Here is a 19309-nt window from a genome sequence, read left to right as displayed (position 1 = left end):
ACCTGTCAGTGTTAGATATATGTATTGTATAGGTGAAACATTTAATTTTCTGACTTTGTATTTGTAAGAAATGTCAGATTTGTTTGTAATATCTTCTACTGCAGGAGGTGTTTTTAGTTGGATAGTTTTTAATGGAATTCTTTAAAGAAGTTAATTAGCCATGTGGTGGCCTGCTTTTGTTAGCTTTCTTATCTGAAAAGAAAGAATCTTGCTAAGTGTTTGTCTAGTAGTTGCTTGTGAGTTGAGACAGTCATGTTTGTCTTTTCCCAAATATTATGTGTATCAAGCAGTATGATTTTATTCTGAGATGTTATTGTGTGAGGCAATTTAGTTTGTTTTGAAGGTGTAAACTATGGTAAAGTAAGAGTGAATTGTTGTTGATTCTGAATTACCTTCATATGAAATAAATGGATATGTGTATGTGCAGTGATACAGCCATTATGTACTTTGTCTTTATGAAGATTCTAGGACAACAGATAAATGACTTCACCCTTCCTGATGTTAATCTGATTGGAGAACATGCTGATGCTGCAGAGCTTGGGAGAATGCTTCAGCTTATTTTGGGATGTGCTGTGAATTGTGAACAGAAGCAAGGTAATAAATTTTGAAAACATGTTGTCTTGGTTATTATGCAGCTACTTGAGAGAAAAAATATATTTCTTGGGTTTCTGTCAGAAAAAAATTGAGTTTTTAAAAAAATGATGACATTATTTTGGTGTACGGGTAGTAACTGTTTTTTGGTGTAAGCTTCACTACTTTTGGAGACTCAGACTGAAATTGAATTTTCTTCCAACATGCATATGTATTTTCAGTTTTGGTTTGCTGAGCTGAAAAATCAGTCTACAAATGAAAAAATTCTTGGGCACACCTTTTAACCATTTATGAGGTAGGTCAGGGTAGTTAAGAGTGGAAGAATGTGATTACTGTGTTACTCAGCATGACTCTTTATTTGTAGAGATGCATTCCAGGCTTCATCTTACTACATGGCCAAGAGCCATCAGTATGACTGGTGCTTGGTCTGAAGATGTCTGCTGTGATCTGGAATACTGTAGTTTCTGAGATGACAATAAGGTCATCCAAAATGTCACTTCAGGCTAATTGCCTGATGATTGAACCCCACTTCAGCAGTCCCTAAAGGAGACTCCTGCCTCTCTACCGTTGTGACACTGACTGTAATTCTAACCTGCACAAATACGGTAGAGACCCATTCATCTTTCTTGATGATGCCAGAGAGGATGTGATGAGCAATGGAGATGTTTGTTAAAGTGTGCTACATCTCATGTTCTAAACTTTCCTGGAGTGCAGGCTCTTTATTGTTACCCAGTTATCTTAAATTACACTTAATTCAAGCCAGGTGAAGGTAATGGCAAATACAAATATTTATTCTAAATACTTAAAAGAGGAAACATAGTCATATGAGGAAAAAATAGACATGTTGGAAAATAAAACTTTTTTTACTGTATTTAGTTTACAGTTGCATCAAATACGTGTATCTTCCAGATTTAGCTCATTTTGAGTTTGATGGCTGCCAAAATTTCAAGCCTTTTGTCTTCCTCTTGCTTGGTGCATCTTAACAGTTAGTTTTCCCTTTCCAATTTTCTTAGGTGACTAAATCACTTTAGTTTCTCCTTCTGAAATAACTTCTGTTCTGTTAACCAGGAAGTGGTCTGGCTATTCTATTAATTAAAATAGAAGCAATGTTCTTCTACGAGTACATAAATAACTCTGGTTTATTAAACCTCCTGTCATCTGTTTTGTATAAAATTATCTTCCTTTTGGTGATTATTTGTCATTTTCAAGTGGGAAGTATATCTTATTCTTGTATCTCCTTTACTCTTTCGCTCTGGACATTAAAAATGCACATTTGAGATACCAGAACAATCTAATTTTATGTACTATGAGTGAGATTCAGCATGAGCAAATAAACCACTTGAAGACGACTTTTTCCCACCATCTTTCTCTTAATCACATTGTTAAAAGAATAAAGGAGATGGTGTTTGACTGGAAACCGTATTATACTGGGCAATCATTTACTCCTTGACTTAGTCTAAATGTCAGAATTTGTTCTTCTGACTACTGTCTCATCTTACAAGGTACTTCTTGTGCAGCTCACATGTACACGTAGCTGAGCACTTCTGAGAACTTAAAAATTGGAGGGGACTTAATTTGTAATGTAGTACAGAAATAAGAAGAGACACCAAAAATGCTTTAAAATGAAAATGCTGTAGGAAGGCAGGCTATTACTGTTACACTTACAGAAAAGAACAACCTGTGCATGGATCATGTGCTTCAGGAGCCTGAACAGTTTGGCTACAAAGTAAGAAAAGGATAAAACTAGTTACTTCAGAGGTGTGAGGTGCCAGGGAAAAAAGGAAATCATTTACTTTTTTCATTGTTGTAGAGTTCAAATAAGCCTGGATTTGTGTCAGAATGGGCTTGTGATAAAATCTCATTGAATTTGTTGGAGCTTGAATGATGATTATACATTTCGATGACATCCGTGGCATCTAGTCATTTTGTGGGAAGAATGCAGCTTCTCTCTTACCTTCTGTATGACTTGACTTTCAACATTGACATTTCAGAATGTTTCTATTTTCAGAGTACATCCAGACCATAATGATGATGGAAGAATCAGTTCAACATGTTGTCATGACAGCCATTCAGGAGGTATGCTGGGATGCCCATAGTGTGTAAAAGTTCAGTTTTTCATTATTTTACAGTAGTATACTTTTTCCCACTTAGGAAAATCTTAGTTGGAAGTTAAGCAAATAAGAGGCATAGATATTTGCCTTTTCACAGTGAAAAATTTCTTATTTTTCTGTAGAAAAATCTTGCTTTGTGTCAAGGAACTCTGGTTGTATGTCCCACTTTTCTTTAAATCTAGAAGACTGAAACTTCTAGATATTTTTGATACGGGGTTCCCTTTCCTTTTCTTTTCCGTCCCTGTAAATCCTGAAGTGCACCAGTGACTTTATATGGATAACCAGTTATGGTAGAATTTTGTCAAAAATTGTACCTTGAAACTGAAAAATTTCATTAACTTTTTTTTTTTATTTATTTAAATTTAGTAGACAAGTGAAAAAAAGAGAAGTGGGTAACAGTGTTGTTTTGTCAGCTGTAGTGTTATGAATAGGGTAATTATATGTAACATGAACATATATGAATAATACAATAGGCTGCTATGTTTTTACAAGTCAGTGAGTATACTGCAGTGCATTTTGTGGAAGTGCTCTTCTGTGATAAATCAAAACCACAGTGTTAGCCACTGAAGCTTCCCTGTGACTTACAAGAAGTCAAAAGTGCCTATAAGAGAAATGCCTGTCTGTCTACGGATGGTTACTACAGGGCAGGCCACTAGCCAGGAAGCCAGGAAACCACTAGTAGTCCTGTTTCTTCTGAACCTGAACAAGAGAAACTAAATTCCACATTGTGCTTTGGAGCAGTTTGTCATCTCTGTAATGTCTGAACAGAGAAAGAACTATCAGTGAGCCTACACAGGAATCTGTCCATAGTCATCACTTTGACCAGTGCTGTATCCATGCAGTCATACATTCAGTTGCCAGTGTGTGGTCTGCTGTCTCTAAGATGGCAGAGAGGACTTTTGAAATGAGCATCAAAAAACCATTTTCTAAATCATCTTCTAGTCAGTGCTGCCAAGCACCAGTTTGCTGGAGTTTTGGCATATTTTATTTTTTGTAAGTTTGTAACTGTAATATACGGTGTTTTGGTGGATTTTTCTAGGTTTTTTTTTTATTAAACCCAAATTGCAGCATCACTGTCTTCTGCACCAGCTTGAAATAGAAGACCTTCTTTTTATCTTCCTTCTTTATGTTGAGAATCTATTAGATTTATTAAAAAGTCTCCTTTATTTGATAGAATAGCTAGACTTGAAGCAGCCCATAATTTTCAGCTTTTGATAAGTAAACTTTCAACTTGTTCAGTGTTTGTGCCCTTTCTCTGAGATGATGAGTGGCAGTATGAAGAAATCACAGGGTAAGAGTATGTTCTTCTGGAATAGATTTTTAAAATTCAGTGCATCAAAAAGCTTACTATTCAGCTACTGGCACAGTTCTGAGTGATTTTAATGCTACTTTCCAAGCTGATTAGAAGTTGAAGGCATTTCAGGACCAAATGAGGAGGATTTCAAGTGCTTAATGAAGAGATGAGTGCTTAATGAAGTCTGAGACACCTCAGACTTGGAGACACTTTGAGAACAAGGCCTCTCTCCATTGTTTTTCAATGGGCTTGGAGTTTGGAGTGGTCCCAGTCAGCTGGAAGGTAGCAAACATTATTCCAGTTTTCAAGAAGAGAAAGAAGGAACATGCTCTTAGTTACAGGCCTGTCTCACTTCAGTGCCTGGCAAAATTATGGAGAAGGTTATTTGGAAGTTAGATCATAGCCAGCACAGATTGATATGTGAAGAGTCTTTAAAGGGGTGGAACTTCATGGGATTTTTAAGGCTGTTATTCTATTTCTTAGACTCATATCAACTCTTAGAATTCAAGTGACTTAGAAAAATCAGTATGTAGGAAATTAGCTATATATGTATATTTGAAAAGTTGGTATGTCACCTAATCCAAACATTCCAAAGCATTTGACATTGCAAGTAGTCTTAAAAATTAGGTATGTCAGAAGACCTCTCTAAGCTTTACTGATGTATTATGTAATTCATTTTTCTGTTTCAGCTGAGCATATACAAAATTTTTTGGTGCTTCTTTGGTCATCATAAATCATCTTACTCATGAAAATATTTCATGAGGTACAGTATAACAAGTTTGCTCAATTTTTTCATGAAGAAGATGATTTTTCAATGGAAAAAGAAGCATTTTATATGCTAAATTTTATTCAGTTATTTCATTTTTTATTTATCTGTAACCACAGGTTAATAGCATCTTCATAATTTATTTTCTTCACTTATTTAAATGTTTAAAATATGCCTTGTGCTCCATAAAGGTTTTATAAATGAAGGAGTGATTTTTCTGTTAGTTTTTCAGTGTAATCAAATTGATCTGGTGTGTTGTCACCACTTAAAATCTGCAATGCTTATCTGCAGATGTAGGTATCAAATTGTGCACAAGATACAAGATTGAATACATTAATACGTTGTAATATAACAGTTTGTTTTTTTTTTTCTTGATTTTTCAGATTCTTTAAAGGCCTAAAATATTTTCTTAGAGAGATTATTTTGCCCATTATATATTCCCCTTGCCCTTCTCTTTCTCCTTCCTCTTCTGTCATTTTTGCAAGTCTCTTCCCAGAGTAGCCAAGTTCATTGTTGATTAAGGTGGTAGATGAGGTAAACAAATTGTTTGCCTTTGCTATTTAGAGTGTATCTAAACTTGATCACTTAGCAGCTCTCTGTGCAGGTCAAGTTGAGAGTCAGAATAGTGTCAGGGGTAATGTCAAAACTTGCCAAGGGGGGAACAGGAAAAGGTGCTTACTGTCTAGATTAACACCGATGGTGTTACTTCTACATTTTAGTTTTGGTTTGGTTTTATTTTTCCCTTCTCTATTTTGTCCTGGTTGTTTACAGATTTATCTTGTCTGAAGTAAAATTATTTTTTGAATAGTTAGGAAATTATATAAAAGTATTTTATTGGGTCTGTCAGCAGATAGACTGGAGGTAGACTGGGTATCAACTGGAGGAAGAAGAAAGTCCAGCTGCTTTAAAGGATATATAGTGTCAAACATAGCCATGACTCTTAAAAACTAATATAAAGATGTTCTAAGAAAGAAAAAGAATGTGAGTACAGAAGCTAGGCTTTGACGTTGCTTCGTGGGCACTTAAGTGAGCTTATACAATATTATTAACTGTAGAAAAAGCATTTTAGATAAAGCAAATATTTTGGATTCAAAATCGTCAACTAAATAGAGCAAATTGTGTTTGCAAAATCGTGTGTAGGGGAAAAAGCTTTCATAATTCAGGTTATGCATGTGTGCAGATTTTGTGATTGTTTCACCCCTTCCCTAATCTTCAAGTATCCATGACAACACATCTTGTTCACATTTTACAGTCAAAGCAGTTAAAAAATGAAGGTTTTAATAATACAGGATTAGCAGACCTGCAAGTATTATATAAGGTATCATATTGAATCGACGAGCATGAAAAAATATAGCTGTAAAGGATTAACAGGGAATGACAGCTGCTGCTTATAAAATTACAAAAATAACTGTAAGAATTGTCATGTTGTCCAGCTAATTGCACCATTAAATTAAAATCCAGACTGATCTCTATGCAAAATAAATCAGAAATAGAACAAGCCTGTAAATGCTAGTTGCTAGTTTATTTCACTCTGGGAAGCTTTTAAGCAGGCTTTTCTTTCTCCTGTAGAGGCCTAATGCAATTGCTTGAATTTGCAAACACATTTTTAATGTTTCCCATTTTATAATCTCTGCACATCATCCTCCATTAAAGATATGTGTGAAAATAGGTGATTATATTGTACTTACACTAAATTATGATTTTGGAAATGAAAGCCAGTTCCAGTGCTGAAGAATTGTGAAGGTAAAACCTTTATTCCCTTTCTAGCCTAGTGCTGAAGAAAACTTGCAGATGTGCTTTTTATTCTCTTGACTCATTTGAAATACAAATGAAATAAAGGTTACCCCTCCAAAGTCAAAAGTATTGTCATTGATCCACACCTCTCAAGACCACATACTCTAGGATCACACTTGCAGGTTGCATGTGAAGCTCTGAAATGACATCAGTATTTCATTATTTTTTTTCCTGACTATGAGCTTTTAAGAAAAGGAAATATATAGAAGAAAACAGTATGGAAATTTGCTTTAAAAATTATTAACAACCTACTAGTATTGTAAGATTAGTAATATATAATGCAGAAAGAGCTGATGTGCCATTGAGCAAGTAACTGATTAAATGAGCATTTTACAACTCTAAATTTCAGTAATATCAGAGAATGCTGATTGACCAGAAATAAAGTCAATAGGGAAGCTAGGCGAGCATCTTACCTTTTATTTTTTAGGTGAATGGAAAGTGTAGTGTGTGTTTCAAGTTGATATACCTATATGTATGGACTCTTAAAACATAGCATTCAGTAAAAGTTTTCTTGAAATTTTCAAAAAATCTGAAGAAAGAGAAGTTTGGGTAAGTGAGTGGAGTTGTGTGCTCTATTGGCTGTGCTATTATGGTAAAGTTTTTGCTTTTCAGTGGGGAGAAGCTATGTACAGACAATCCTGAAGCAGAGAATGGTCAAGACATTTTCTTGCATAAAGTATTTACATATTTACAGTATGTGAAAAGATGGAAGAACTCCTTTGCCATGATAATTCTGCCTTTACATCCCACATCTTAAAATTGTTTTATTCTTAACTGATGATCAGAAGTTGGATTCCTGTGTTCCTTTTGAGTTATCTGTCAATCTCGGTTTTTGTCTGATGGTGATATTGGACACAAGGCAGTCCCTTAAATTTCGTCTTTAGCTTTTCCACTATACGTACCACAGACCATCCAATTGCAAAGTGCTTTCTATTGCACTGAGTCATCTGAGATATGTCTGCACGTGTGTCTGTGGCTCTTGCTCTTGGTGCCTCATTCCCATTTTCCCATGACATGTATGCTAGTGTACCCCATGGAGTGAAATCCACACGTGCTGTGTGGTACACGGTACAGCCAGACTATATATGTCCAGTACCTAATGCTATTCCAGATAATGTCCTCTTGTCTGGACATTTCTGCTGTGGGTTCTCAGGGACAGGATGTTTTGGAAGAGATGGCAAAACTTGTTGAAGAAGATAGGGATTATATTAATAGCCATGTGAGCTTATGTGCAAGTCACAGAAAGCAGTGACACCACAGTGGCCTCTAGCGGGTTGTGTGGTCACTTGTATTCCTTTTACTCCAAGTCCTGGACAGGCCTGTTGAGTTGGTTTTTCAAGAAGAAATTGTGTTAGGGCCAGAGAGGGGTGGTGGCTGTTAGGGACATGTTGTACACCCTTGCAGGCTGCACACAGCATTGGACCTGCCTGTTGGAAAGTGCTGACTTAGCAGGTGGAACTTACCTGTGTGTGTGTGTGGGAGTACATGTCTAAAGTGTGTTTGTGAACAGCATTGTGAATATAAAATAGTGAGAGGAGTTCAGTATTTGGCTGATATGAGATATCCCTGTTACCATCTGGAAAAGCAGTATTCAAAGTGCATATGAATGCCACAGAGCAGGGAGGGATTGGGAAGTTTTGTTTAAATGATAATCAGCTTAGAAAACAGGGTCCTAAATTTAAGGCAAGTTTGTAATGCCATTATATATGGTAATGAAAAAGACAAGACTTCATTTTTCAGGGGACTGCTCTGAGGCTAGGGACTTTCTAATTATTGTTGAATAGAGTATGGGCTTGATGTAATGCTTCTTTGTGGAATAGTTTGTCATTGTAAAGATGTAGAAGAAAATGGAAGAAATCTGGAAATACATTGTCAGAGTCTGAGGAGAACTGCTGAGGAGAGATAGATTAATCTAAATTATGCAGCTAAATCTCAGTTAAGGAAATGGAGAAAGTGAGAGAAATATAAGTATATATTTTGAATGATGTAAATGTCAAACAGATTTTTCACTTGTACATGGTAATATAAACAGACAGGATTGAGAAGTGAAGGCTCTGTGCAGTGTATCCCAAAAGACCTTGCTAAGGAAAACAATGCAAAAGCATTGATTTCTAGAAGGAATAAAGGATGTACTGTCTTTGGAGAGAGTTACCAGGCTAGACAGGAGATTCCAGGGAAGAAATCTTGTCCTGATTTTGGTTAGGATAGGGCCTTTTTAATTGTAACTTTCATGAATTGTATCCTTGGAGAGCTCTTAGAACCTGGTGTGTTTTGGACAAAAACCATCAATGCTCTTTCGTAATGATGCATATTGGATTAGTTACAGTATCATTTGCAAGACTGTTCTAGTTTTTGTCTTATAACTTTTAGTAAGAACATTACCTTACTATGTTTGTGTCACTAGATGGACACGAAAAACAGCACTCACCTGTCAGGTTGAGAAGCGAGAAAAAGAAGGACTTTATTTTTGGGTTTAGGGTTTAATAGGAGTTTGAACTTTGATCAGTATTTGGGGGACAAGGTTGACACTTCTCCAACCTCATTGGTCAAACCAGAAGTTCATTACAAAGAGAAATGCGAAAACAATCTTACTTTGTTTATGTTACAATCTATGAGAAAGCTCCAGTCCAAGAATGTAAACTATCAGAAGGCTGAAAAATCAGGGCAGCATGTTTGCTTGAGCTGTGAGGGAGGAGGTTACTGAGCTTTGACTTTTGCTACATTTGATTTCACTTTTACCCATTGCAGAGCTGATCATTAGGTTACTATAAGAAAACTTATTTACCAGCTTTTTTCTTTCATTTGATCAATACATCAGTCAGTTTTGTAGGATTTGAGGGTTTGGCTGGGGTTGGGGGGTTTTTTGGGGTTTTTTGAGGGGGGGCTTTTGTTGTTTTGTTTTTGTTGTTTTGTTGTTTTGCTTTTGTTGTTTTGGTTTTTGTTTTTGTTGTTTTGGTTTTGTTGTTACTTTGATTTTTTTTTTAATATTCTAGGCCAAAACCAGTATCAACTATTCCTGCGCTGAAGTAGTATACAAGAAATTGTAATGCTCATTTCAGGAATGCACTCTACTGAATTACTTTTTAAGGTTGAAAATTACAGACAACTCCAGAACAGAATTTTTATCACATTTGTTTTGTACTAGTAGTTGAGATTGATATGTCCTGGAGTTGAGTGAAATAAATAAATAAAATATTGTTAATATCCAGATAATGGAAATATGAAAACACCACTCACTAGCAGAGAAAGATTAAAGATAGGTCTTGCATGGAGTGTTGGTATCTACCATCATTCCAATGTGACTGCAGTAAAATCTTCAGTGGGATGCTCTGTAGGCTTATCATAGACAAAGAATGTGCATTGTCAAAAGAAAAAGAGATGATGTAAGGTTTCTTTTATAGCACTCTAAATATTACAAATGATGAAGATTTATTTCTTCTTCTTGTTTCTGAATATGTCATAGATAAAAAATGAGGTTAAAAACTTTCAAATTAATTCAGATTAAAGCTCTCAAAAGTAAAAATCAGCTCAGTATTTCTTTGAAACTTACGTTTAATATAAAAGTGAATCTTTGTGTTTTCTAATCCAGTGTAATCTAATTGCAGTTGATGAGTAAAGAGTCTCCAGTCTCTGTTGGAAATGATGCTTACGTTGACCTTGATCGGCAGGTATCTAAGACAAGATGTTTCTTTTCCTTCAATCATAGCATGTCGGTGGCCATATTAAGAACTCTGTCTTTTCTTTAATCATTAAAGGGTGTTGTGGAAAAGTAAAATGAGAAGTGAAAAACTAAATTCAGTATTTCAAGTCCTTTAAGTATTTCAAATATTTCAAGCTTTATAAATTGAGTTTGCTCCTATCATGTATTTAAAGGATATAGAAAAGTTAGTTTGAAAAACCAGTCTAGCAATAAAGGAAAAATGCAGATTGGTACAAATATTAAGGCACGGAGAAAGAAAGAAAGAAAAGATTTAAAAAGTATACTATTTGAATAAATGTTTTTATCTGAACTCGTACTTCCAGTTTTTAAAAAAAACAAACTGCTTCTGTGAGAATCCTGGAAGTACTGCAGAATAGAAGAGAAGTTTTTAAATGCAATCATTCCTGGTCTGATGTATTTAAAAATATACAAAGTTTTTTTTGTTTTTTTTTTTAAACTAACTTATCTTCATGCTAACACTATCCTACTTCTTCAGTTTATTTTCTAATTGAGAATAATAGTACAGTGGTGTTCTCTGTATACATCCATTATGCTTTCTCTCTGCAGAAATACATAAATTCTTGCAGGTGAAATTAATTCTTTGTATGTAAAGAGGCCCATAAAAAATAAACTTGATAATTTAAGGTATGATGGTGCTGTTTGAGAAAGCCCATTTAAACTTCATCATATATAATATATAATAGTACATATATATCTCTATCTATATATATAACATGCATGCACCTATTTTATCAGACCTGTTTTGTTTTTTTTTTTGCAGCTATGTTTTCTATGTCATCTTAACTGCATTAATTTGCAAACTAGTGCGATACATATATTTAAACATTAAACCTTTGAAGGGAAGTATTGAATTACTTCCCAGTCCTTGTGAGGTTCAGTGCCCTTTTTTAGAAGGGTAGGCTTCTCGGTCACGTATTACTTTTATTCCTGTTGTGCTCTAGAAGTAGCTTCTAGTGACTAGAGGGATTCTACCCTAATTGTCCATTCCGTGTATTCCACCTTCCTGTCCTTTCTGTTTTTCAAACATAGATTGAAAATTGAAATTACACACTCTTTGTGTCTGTAAAGAAAAGTGGTATTGACAGCTTTTTTCAGTGTAGAGATTTGGTGAGTTCTTCAGACCCAATTTCTCCTGGAGTAGATGAGATAACTCTAATGTAAGAGCAGATACTGCTTTTAGGTACATTTACTTTTTACTGATACACAAACAGTATTCACACCTGCTTCTTTTTTTCTTTATATGAGCAGAATTGCTCAGTTTTTTAAAAATGTAATATATTACCTAAATGTAAAAATAATTTTACAGACATGTAGTTCAGAATATTTTTAAATGGATCACAGAAAGTGATGAAAATGTAAATATTTCTTGTTTATGGTAGCTGAAGAAAACTACAGAAGAATTAAATGAAGCACTTGCAACAAAAGAAGAAATTGCCCAGAGATGTCATGAGTTAGATATGCAGGTAAGTTTGCTATAGAGTCCATATCAATTCTGACATCCTGGAGAAAAGATGTGTTAACTTTCAGGTGGCTGAAAATAAGTACTAGAGTATTGAAACATAATTTTTAGAAGGAGAGTGAAAATGACAGTAGTTATTTTGTTTTCACTTGTGCTAGCATTCACAATGAGTGTCATTGTTTTCTTATCTTGTTGCCATGTTACCAGTATTATGATTCGTACAAGCAAAACTTATTTTCATTCAGTTACGCAGGGTTTGAGCTGTGTCCTAAAACTTTTGCCATAGAGAACTAATACAAGTTCTGGTGCTCTAACAGTTCCAGTTAACAGTGAAATTCCCAGTCAGAAGTTGCTATAGACCATTAAATGTGTATGGGTTTAGACTAAATCTTACTGTTAAGTAAATCAATACGCATCTGGAAGACATGAGGAGTGTGAAGGGGGAGCCCTGAAAGGCATTGCTATGGCAACCCTACTTTGAAATATTAATTCAGGTTTCTTGTAGTTCAATGATAGTTGGAATTAATAAAGTTGATCTTTGTTTGTCGTGGTTAGTATATGAACTGATGTTTAAGGTCTTGGAGCACTTTAGGTTCTTTACACTACTACCTGTTTTCATAGTGTTAGTGGCAACTGAACCATTGTTGGGACTGTGTTCCTGTTTCAGGCCTGCTTGCAGATGACCTTTACTGTGGAGAGCTAGTTTTATTTGCCTGTAGGGAAAGTATGCAGATTTTATTATAGTGAAGTCATCTTCTGTCATAAGAGACGTTTTTTAAAATGTTTGTGTGAAATACATAAAAGAATAATTATGTTTCCTGAGTTGTAATTCTGCCCCTAGTGTCACAATCTGTTGGTTGCATCACATAGCAATTTAATATCTCCTAAATTATACAGTGTCTTCTTGTGAAATGTGATTAGTGAAGCCTGCATGTTTCTGTTTGTGGGCTCTGTTGATAGTTCATAATGAACATGAAAAAATACTGCTCTCTGTACCTAGATAGGTTAATTATTCCTGTTCATACTTTTTTTACAACAGGTTGCAGCCCTCCAAGAGGAGAAGAGCAGCCTGCTTGCCGAGAACCAGATTTTGATGGAACGTTTAAATCAATCTGATTCTATTGAAGATCCCAACAGTCCTGCAGGTCGTAGACACCTGCAGCTGCAGACACAACTAGAACAACTTCAAGAGGAAACATTCAGGTAGAAAAGCTACTCTTGGTTAGGTTATTTTTCTGTTGCTGGCAGTAGAGATGACTTCTGGTTCCGGTGCAAATGTGAATTAGTATAACAGACACTGTGTAACCACAGTAGTACAGTTTTTAAAGTGATATATACATTATAATTTCACTCTTTACAAGATCCAGCATTTAAAAAAGCACAGTGTCTTAATTCTGAAGTGCTTTATATGTCACCTTACTGTGAGTTACTTTGAATTGTTTGTATGCAGTCATTTCGCTCATGTTTTGCAAAGTCAGTGAGAATGAAAAGTAGCATGCTTTTGTTTATGCAAATTATTCTGATTGTATTTTTAAGATCTAGTAATTCCTAAATCAAAGTTTGCTACAGGCTGTACTGCTGGTGGCATTACATACATAGCAAAATATGTCCTCCTCTGAATTTGAAAGCAAATTTCAGAACTGATGAAAAAGATGGAGATTATCCACATATGAGTTCTACACTTCGTTTACATTTCCCCAATATGTGAAAATACAGTTCCTCTTTAAAAATCCTTCCTGATCCTCTTGACTGCTGGTTTCAGGATGTGTAAGCCTATTCTACTGAAGAAAGCTGGTTCACTTCACCATAACCTTTTCATTCTCTTTGCCATACTTTACCTCTCCTTTGTGAGTGAAATTATGATATTTCTTTCTTTATCCTCCCAGTTTTTCTTTTGCTGTTTTCTTCTCATTGCCTTTTTCCAATTCTTACAATATACGCCACATGACTTTTTTTTTTTGTCTGTTTTTCCCTTTTTTCAATTTCTCTTGCAAAGCCTCCTTTCCTCCTTATTCTGACATATCATTTCTCATCAGTTCCTTGAAAAACATTCAGCGCTTTTCTTTCACAACAGCTAGTGCCTGGATTTCTTCTTTTTATATGTCTACCCTGTAAAGGAATGAAATAATGATAATGTCCCCTTTTATCTCTTCTGATTCATCTCCATGCTCTGCAGTGATTCCTACCTGAGTCTGGTATCAGTTACTGTTCAAACAGATTTTGTCCCTGTGTTCAATATCTGCACTGCCTGTTACTGTAGTTTCATGTTTTGAAGGTCATTCTAAAAACCATTTTCATATTTGAGACTCATTCCCAGTCTCTTTTACCTCCTTTCCCTGTCTTCAAGGTTATGTGGCTTCTAACGGCAATTTTTATGTGTTGCTTCCAACGCTACCTGATCAAGGAGGATGTACATACAGCTTAGCTGGTGTCTAGTGCAGTACATAATTTTTTCTCCTAGTCTTGCCTCTTTGTCCTTTGACTGTTGTGGTCTGTCATGATTGAAATCTTTATTTCTGGTTTGGATGACTCGAAGATTTTCTCTTGTCTCCATTCTTGTAGATTGTTTTTGGACTCGTCAATTTTATTTTCCCTATTGCCCTTTTCTCCTATCCTGGATTGTTTTTGTTTTAATTTCAGAGCAAAATTACAGTAGGACTTTCTGTTTTGGGTTGTGTCTTTCTTCCATTCATTCAAAATACTTTGAAAAAGTTTCTATTGCTCCCTTTGCTCACTGCCAAGTTAATATAGCTTTGCCTATGCATAGAGTGTGCAAGCAATTCAGCAACTTTTGTCAGAGTTCTTTACTTGCTAACTAGATAGCCTGGTTCTCCAGATGTACTGAGCATGCACAGGTTCTTTATGAGTAAATAAATAAAGACACTTCAATGAGAGTTCTATGGCATTTATAACTAACAATCAGGTCAATATTGTTGGAGGTATCTGAGTTGGACAGCTGAACAGAATCTTAGAATAAAGGTGTTATGTTCTCTGGATGCCCAAAGATGAAAAAAGATAAAAATTTCTCCTTAAGCTTCCCTTGTGAAAAACTACTGTTATAGAAGGAAACCTCAGGTATTTTCATTATGAGAACATACATTACCTTGTGAATTTTTTAATAGAAGGACTGATGTTAAATTGGGAGCATTGATAAAGTCAATCTACTTTTACATTTTGAATAAGCACATTGGGTCGTTGTTTTCCTTCACTGCAGCAGGAGGCCATTTTGTGTGTTCTTAGAGGGGATGATGATGAGGAGAGGTAACTGTGGCTCAGGATGAGAAATTATTTCCTGGGGATTTTTTTCATTCCTACAGATTAGAAGCTGCCAAAGATGACTATCGAATACGCTGTGAAGAACTAGAAAAGGAAATTGCAGAATTGAGACAGCAAACAGAAGAGCTCACTACACTGGCAGAGGAGGCTCAGTCTTTGAAGGATGAGATAGATGTACTCAGGTAAATTTTGTTCCATGAACTCTTTTTCTAAGTACTACCTTTTAATCTATATAATTTGTGTACTTAATCTACATTACCTTTTGTTTAAATAATTTTATATTAAACACTTCCAATGCCAAGATTCTTTGGATCCTCCAGTTTTTGTACACAGACTGGCACAAAATTCTGCTTGAGTAAAATAGTTGCTTATTTTGTACGTAATCAATAACTATTAATAAACTCAGTAATTCTATGCCAAATCATGGTTATAATGGCACTCACTGGTCTCTTTGAGTGTGCAGTATTCACCTTCATCATGTCTCAGGCACCTGTTCTCATCAGAAGATAGGCTGTTTCCTCATCAGAAGATAGGCTGTTTCCTTTCCTGAGTTTACATTGTTAGGACTTTGGGTGGTGCTTTTGGTTTATCACGCAATATTAATATGAACAATATCTGTTGCAGCTCTCATTCCCACTTGATTTTAGCAACAAAAGTTGTTATGATTTGATGATATTAGGGGTTTGTAAGGTGGGACAGCCACTTTTACTATGGAGCATATTCCTTCAGTATTAGAATCTATTGCCATGGGTTATTCGGAACAGTTACCCATTCTGTCTAGCAAGGCATATTTAATATGGCTGTTCCTGATTCACCAGCAGCCTTTTACCAAAGCTATCTGTCTTTATCCCTTCTGTCATTAATACAAAAAATGAACCCATCAGGCTGCATAAACTGTGTGGGTGGCATGGGTTCAAAGAGCAATTCCTTGTCCCAAGAGAGAAGCCATGCAGCTCACTGAGGATTAAACAGAGCTGGCTTGCTGCAGTGTTCCATAAACCAACCTATTAATACAGTGGGAGATTCCCTGGATTTCACAGAAGATTGAGTCTGTAAATTGGTTGATTCTAAAATTAAACTCGGAACAGTAATAGTAGCAGAGGTCGTTGGGGGAGGTAAGGTCCATTGTAATCTTGGCAGTGCAGCAGATGGATTGGTAAAACACTTAAAAGCTAAAGCCTGGTGTTTGTCTTTTTTAAAAAGGAATCAAGTTCCAGAACTATTATGGTGCTTCTCTGTCACCAAGTACAATTTGTCTAGCAAAGAGATCTTCATGATTTTATTCCTGGTTATCATTAAAATGAATGTCAGAAACTTTTCTTCTTTACCCTTGAAAAATTTAGGACAGAAGATAATTTAGAATTGAAAGGAAGTGGGTGGAGTGAGGTTGCTTTAGCTGTTATTTTAAGATTGGAAGCAGATAAGAAGGTTGTATTAGGAAGAAGGATAGGGTCTAAAAGAACCTTCAGCTGCAGCTCTTAGAATCGACGAATAGTTATGGGGAGGAAAACAGACAATTTAAAAGTGAAAATATTGGTAATAGGAGGATATGATTGCTTTATTGTTCTCCTCATGATGTCTCAAAATGTCTTCTGCGTTAAACAGTTAGGAAGTATTTTAAATTCTGTTAATTTCGTTAGTTTTCAGAGTTCAAATTTGATGCAAATCTGTCCCTTCAGGCATTCTTCTGATAAAGTAGCCAAGTTAGAAAGCCAGGTAGAGTCATACAAAAAGAAATTGGAGGACCTGGGTGATTTGCGGCGGCAAGTGAAGCTTTTAGAAGAGAAGAATACAATGTACATGCAAAATACCGTGAGCCTGGAAGAAGAACTAAGGAAGGCCAACGCAGCACGCAGTCAGCTGGAAACATACAAGAGACAGGTGAGGACAGGCATCATTGGTGCAATAGCACTTTGTATTGTTCAGCACTTTGTGTGCATAACATGGCTAATACCTCAAAGTAAAAAATACCTATGAAAAAAACAGCTCTTGTTTTGAAGACTTCCATGTTTTGTAGGTGCTTGCAACCTTTGTCCTCCTTTCTTGCAATTCTTGTCATTACTACAAGTTTGATACTTTGTCAAGAAGCAGTATTTCTTGCATTTAAAAACTCAACAGATGTTAAGTGGGGTATTTTTTTTCTAAAATGATTCTGAATTCATATTCAGTAGCGGGGCTTGAATTAAAGGCTGTCCTTTCAGAAAAAGTATCCATTTCTCACTTACAATTTACTAGCAATGAGGAACATACCACAGCTGAGGTGAGTTGTTCCTGTGGTTAAATAACCAACCCCCTTTTTTAAGGTTCTAGTTTGTCTGATATATCTGAATTTTTCAACTTCAGAAGAGAGAAGGACACATGTCATCCTTGTTTTTTACATCCACCTAGTGGTATACAACATATGTCACCAGCACACTCTGAGGAGTGAAAGGCACCTGTTTATCCTCCTGTTTATCCAGGTGCCATGTGATGCTGTTTCTGTAAAGGTGGAGGATGTGTTTAATCTTGTTTCTGCTTCTATACTACAGGGACACAATATCATTTTGGTATTCTGGTTACAGGGCTAGGCAAAACATGCTTTATAAAAGCAGTAGTGTATTTCTTTCTGCACAAATGATCACAGCACAGGGGGTTCCTGTATGTCAGTTTATTGTAGAATAAAGTACAGAAACAAGCACTAACAATATTGAAAGCCCAGGAGCAATGTGTCTCCCTAAGACTTGTTAGATTTTTTTAACCTCTGCTTGGCCATATCAGTGTTTAAAGAAACTATTTCAGCCTATGTGGGCTAATTTTAAATATAGCCCAAATGATATTACCAGAAAGAAATAACTTGGATAAGGAAAAATGTCCAAGAGGGCAGAGAGAAAAGTAAATGTAGAAAGGAATGGCCTTCCACATGAGTAGTATTAAATTTACTGGCAACGTTATATTTCACTCCATTAAACAGCTGAGAATGTGATATTGTTCTATAATCCCAACATCTGCATTTGATTCTTCTTATTTCACCAACCAAATGGATTTTAGGAGGGTCAATCCCATAATTTTTGCTGCTAAAGTACTCCTTTTCTTCGTTATGCCCTGTATTTTATAAGTGGGATTTCTTGTATGAGGAGCTGTTTAGTGCAAAACCGTTTATTGGCTGGGACTGGAATAAGCCTCAGGTGTCCTGTGGCAGATGTGTTTTCTTCACCTAACACCGTGTTTGTCTTCAGTGTCTGTAAGACTGGCCTCCTTTTGAGACCTGCCTGTGACTTACAAACCACAAAATTATTTTTCTGGGAATCCTAAATTGTGTTATCAGAAGTAAGCCAGATAAAAGGCTTATGATTTATGTCACTGTGTGAGTACTAGTGTACTCCTTTAATGGAATACGTCTTGTCTGGTGTTTGAAGGATCTAACCCCACTCATGAGGATGCCATTAGAGAATTATTTCTTTGGCTATGCAGATGAAAGTGATTGATTCAAATTCCTGTAGTAATCTGCAAGGAAATTGCATCTTCACAGAGCAGACTCTGTGAGGTGAGGTTGAGTGGTGGTGTTTTGTGTTCACTCTTCTGAGAGCAAGCACAAGCCTTTTTCTAAGAAACTTCATTTCAGCATAAAGAATTGAAATGCGAAGACTGCGGGATAATTTTTGTAATTTTAATTCAGCCCCTTTGTGCATGTGCATTCTGATACATAGTTAACACTATGTTTTGCTTTTCTTTGTTGCAAGATTCCTGCTTTACTCATTCCACACACAGATAATGCTTAGTAAATGTAATGGCAGTTCATTTTTCTTTTTTTTTTAATCTTCTGCATTACCATGAAACTGTATGTTTTTCTATACACTCACAAGTCCTAATTCAAGACAAATTTATTTCCTACAGTGTTTTTCTACCTACCATTCATTACCTTAGCATGATTGATGACAAACGTGAATGTACTTGTTAACATTTGAGGTGAAAATACTCATACTTTGCAAGTGGTGGCACTGTCACTGGTGAAGGCCTGCAATTTTTTTGTTGTACCTGCAGCTATAGCCCTAGTCATACATGTCACATCTGAAAAATGAAATATTTTCATATATAACATGTTCATTTATTTAATCTCAGAAAATGCAAGCCTGTTGGTTTTGCAGCCTTTAATTTAAGAACAACATCATCAAAGTCCTTTTTTAAGACTTAAGACCATGGATATTTTAGGCCTTGTAATTATTTTACTATGGTTGTTCACATTGAAAATAAAAGGCCACTAGAACCACTGGGGAATCTTGATGTAGATATGGCTACTGCTTCCTTTGTAATCTAAAAG

General features: G+C 35.7%; 1 protein-coding gene across 7 annotated transcripts in view; it reads left to right on the top strand.

The window, feature by feature from the left end:
- The window catches only part of HOOK3 (hook microtubule tethering protein 3), an 83303-nt gene that overhangs the window by 30372 nt on the left and 33622 nt on the right, over positions 1-19309 (top strand). For all 7 annotated transcript variants that reach the window (XM_083883672.1, XM_083883669.1, XM_083883671.1 and 4 more), the window contains exons 5-11: positions 462-594; positions 2600-2667; positions 10162-10224; positions 11657-11740; positions 12776-12939; positions 15054-15194; positions 16692-16893. In XM_083883672.1, the coding sequence (XP_083739798.1) occupies positions 462-594; positions 2600-2667; positions 10162-10224; positions 11657-11740; positions 12776-12939; positions 15054-15194; positions 16692-16893 (855 nt within the window). The remainder of the gene's footprint in view (positions 1-461; positions 595-2599; positions 2668-10161; positions 10225-11656; positions 11741-12775; positions 12940-15053; positions 15195-16691; positions 16894-19309) is intronic.

Source organism: Zosterops lateralis (assembly GCF_965231275.1).
Source record: "Zosterops lateralis genome assembly, chromosome: Z".
In the NCBI taxonomy this organism is placed as follows: domain Eukaryota; kingdom Metazoa; phylum Chordata; class Aves; order Passeriformes; family Zosteropidae; genus Zosterops; species Zosterops lateralis.
This window is presented reverse-complemented; position numbering and strand designations above follow the sequence as displayed.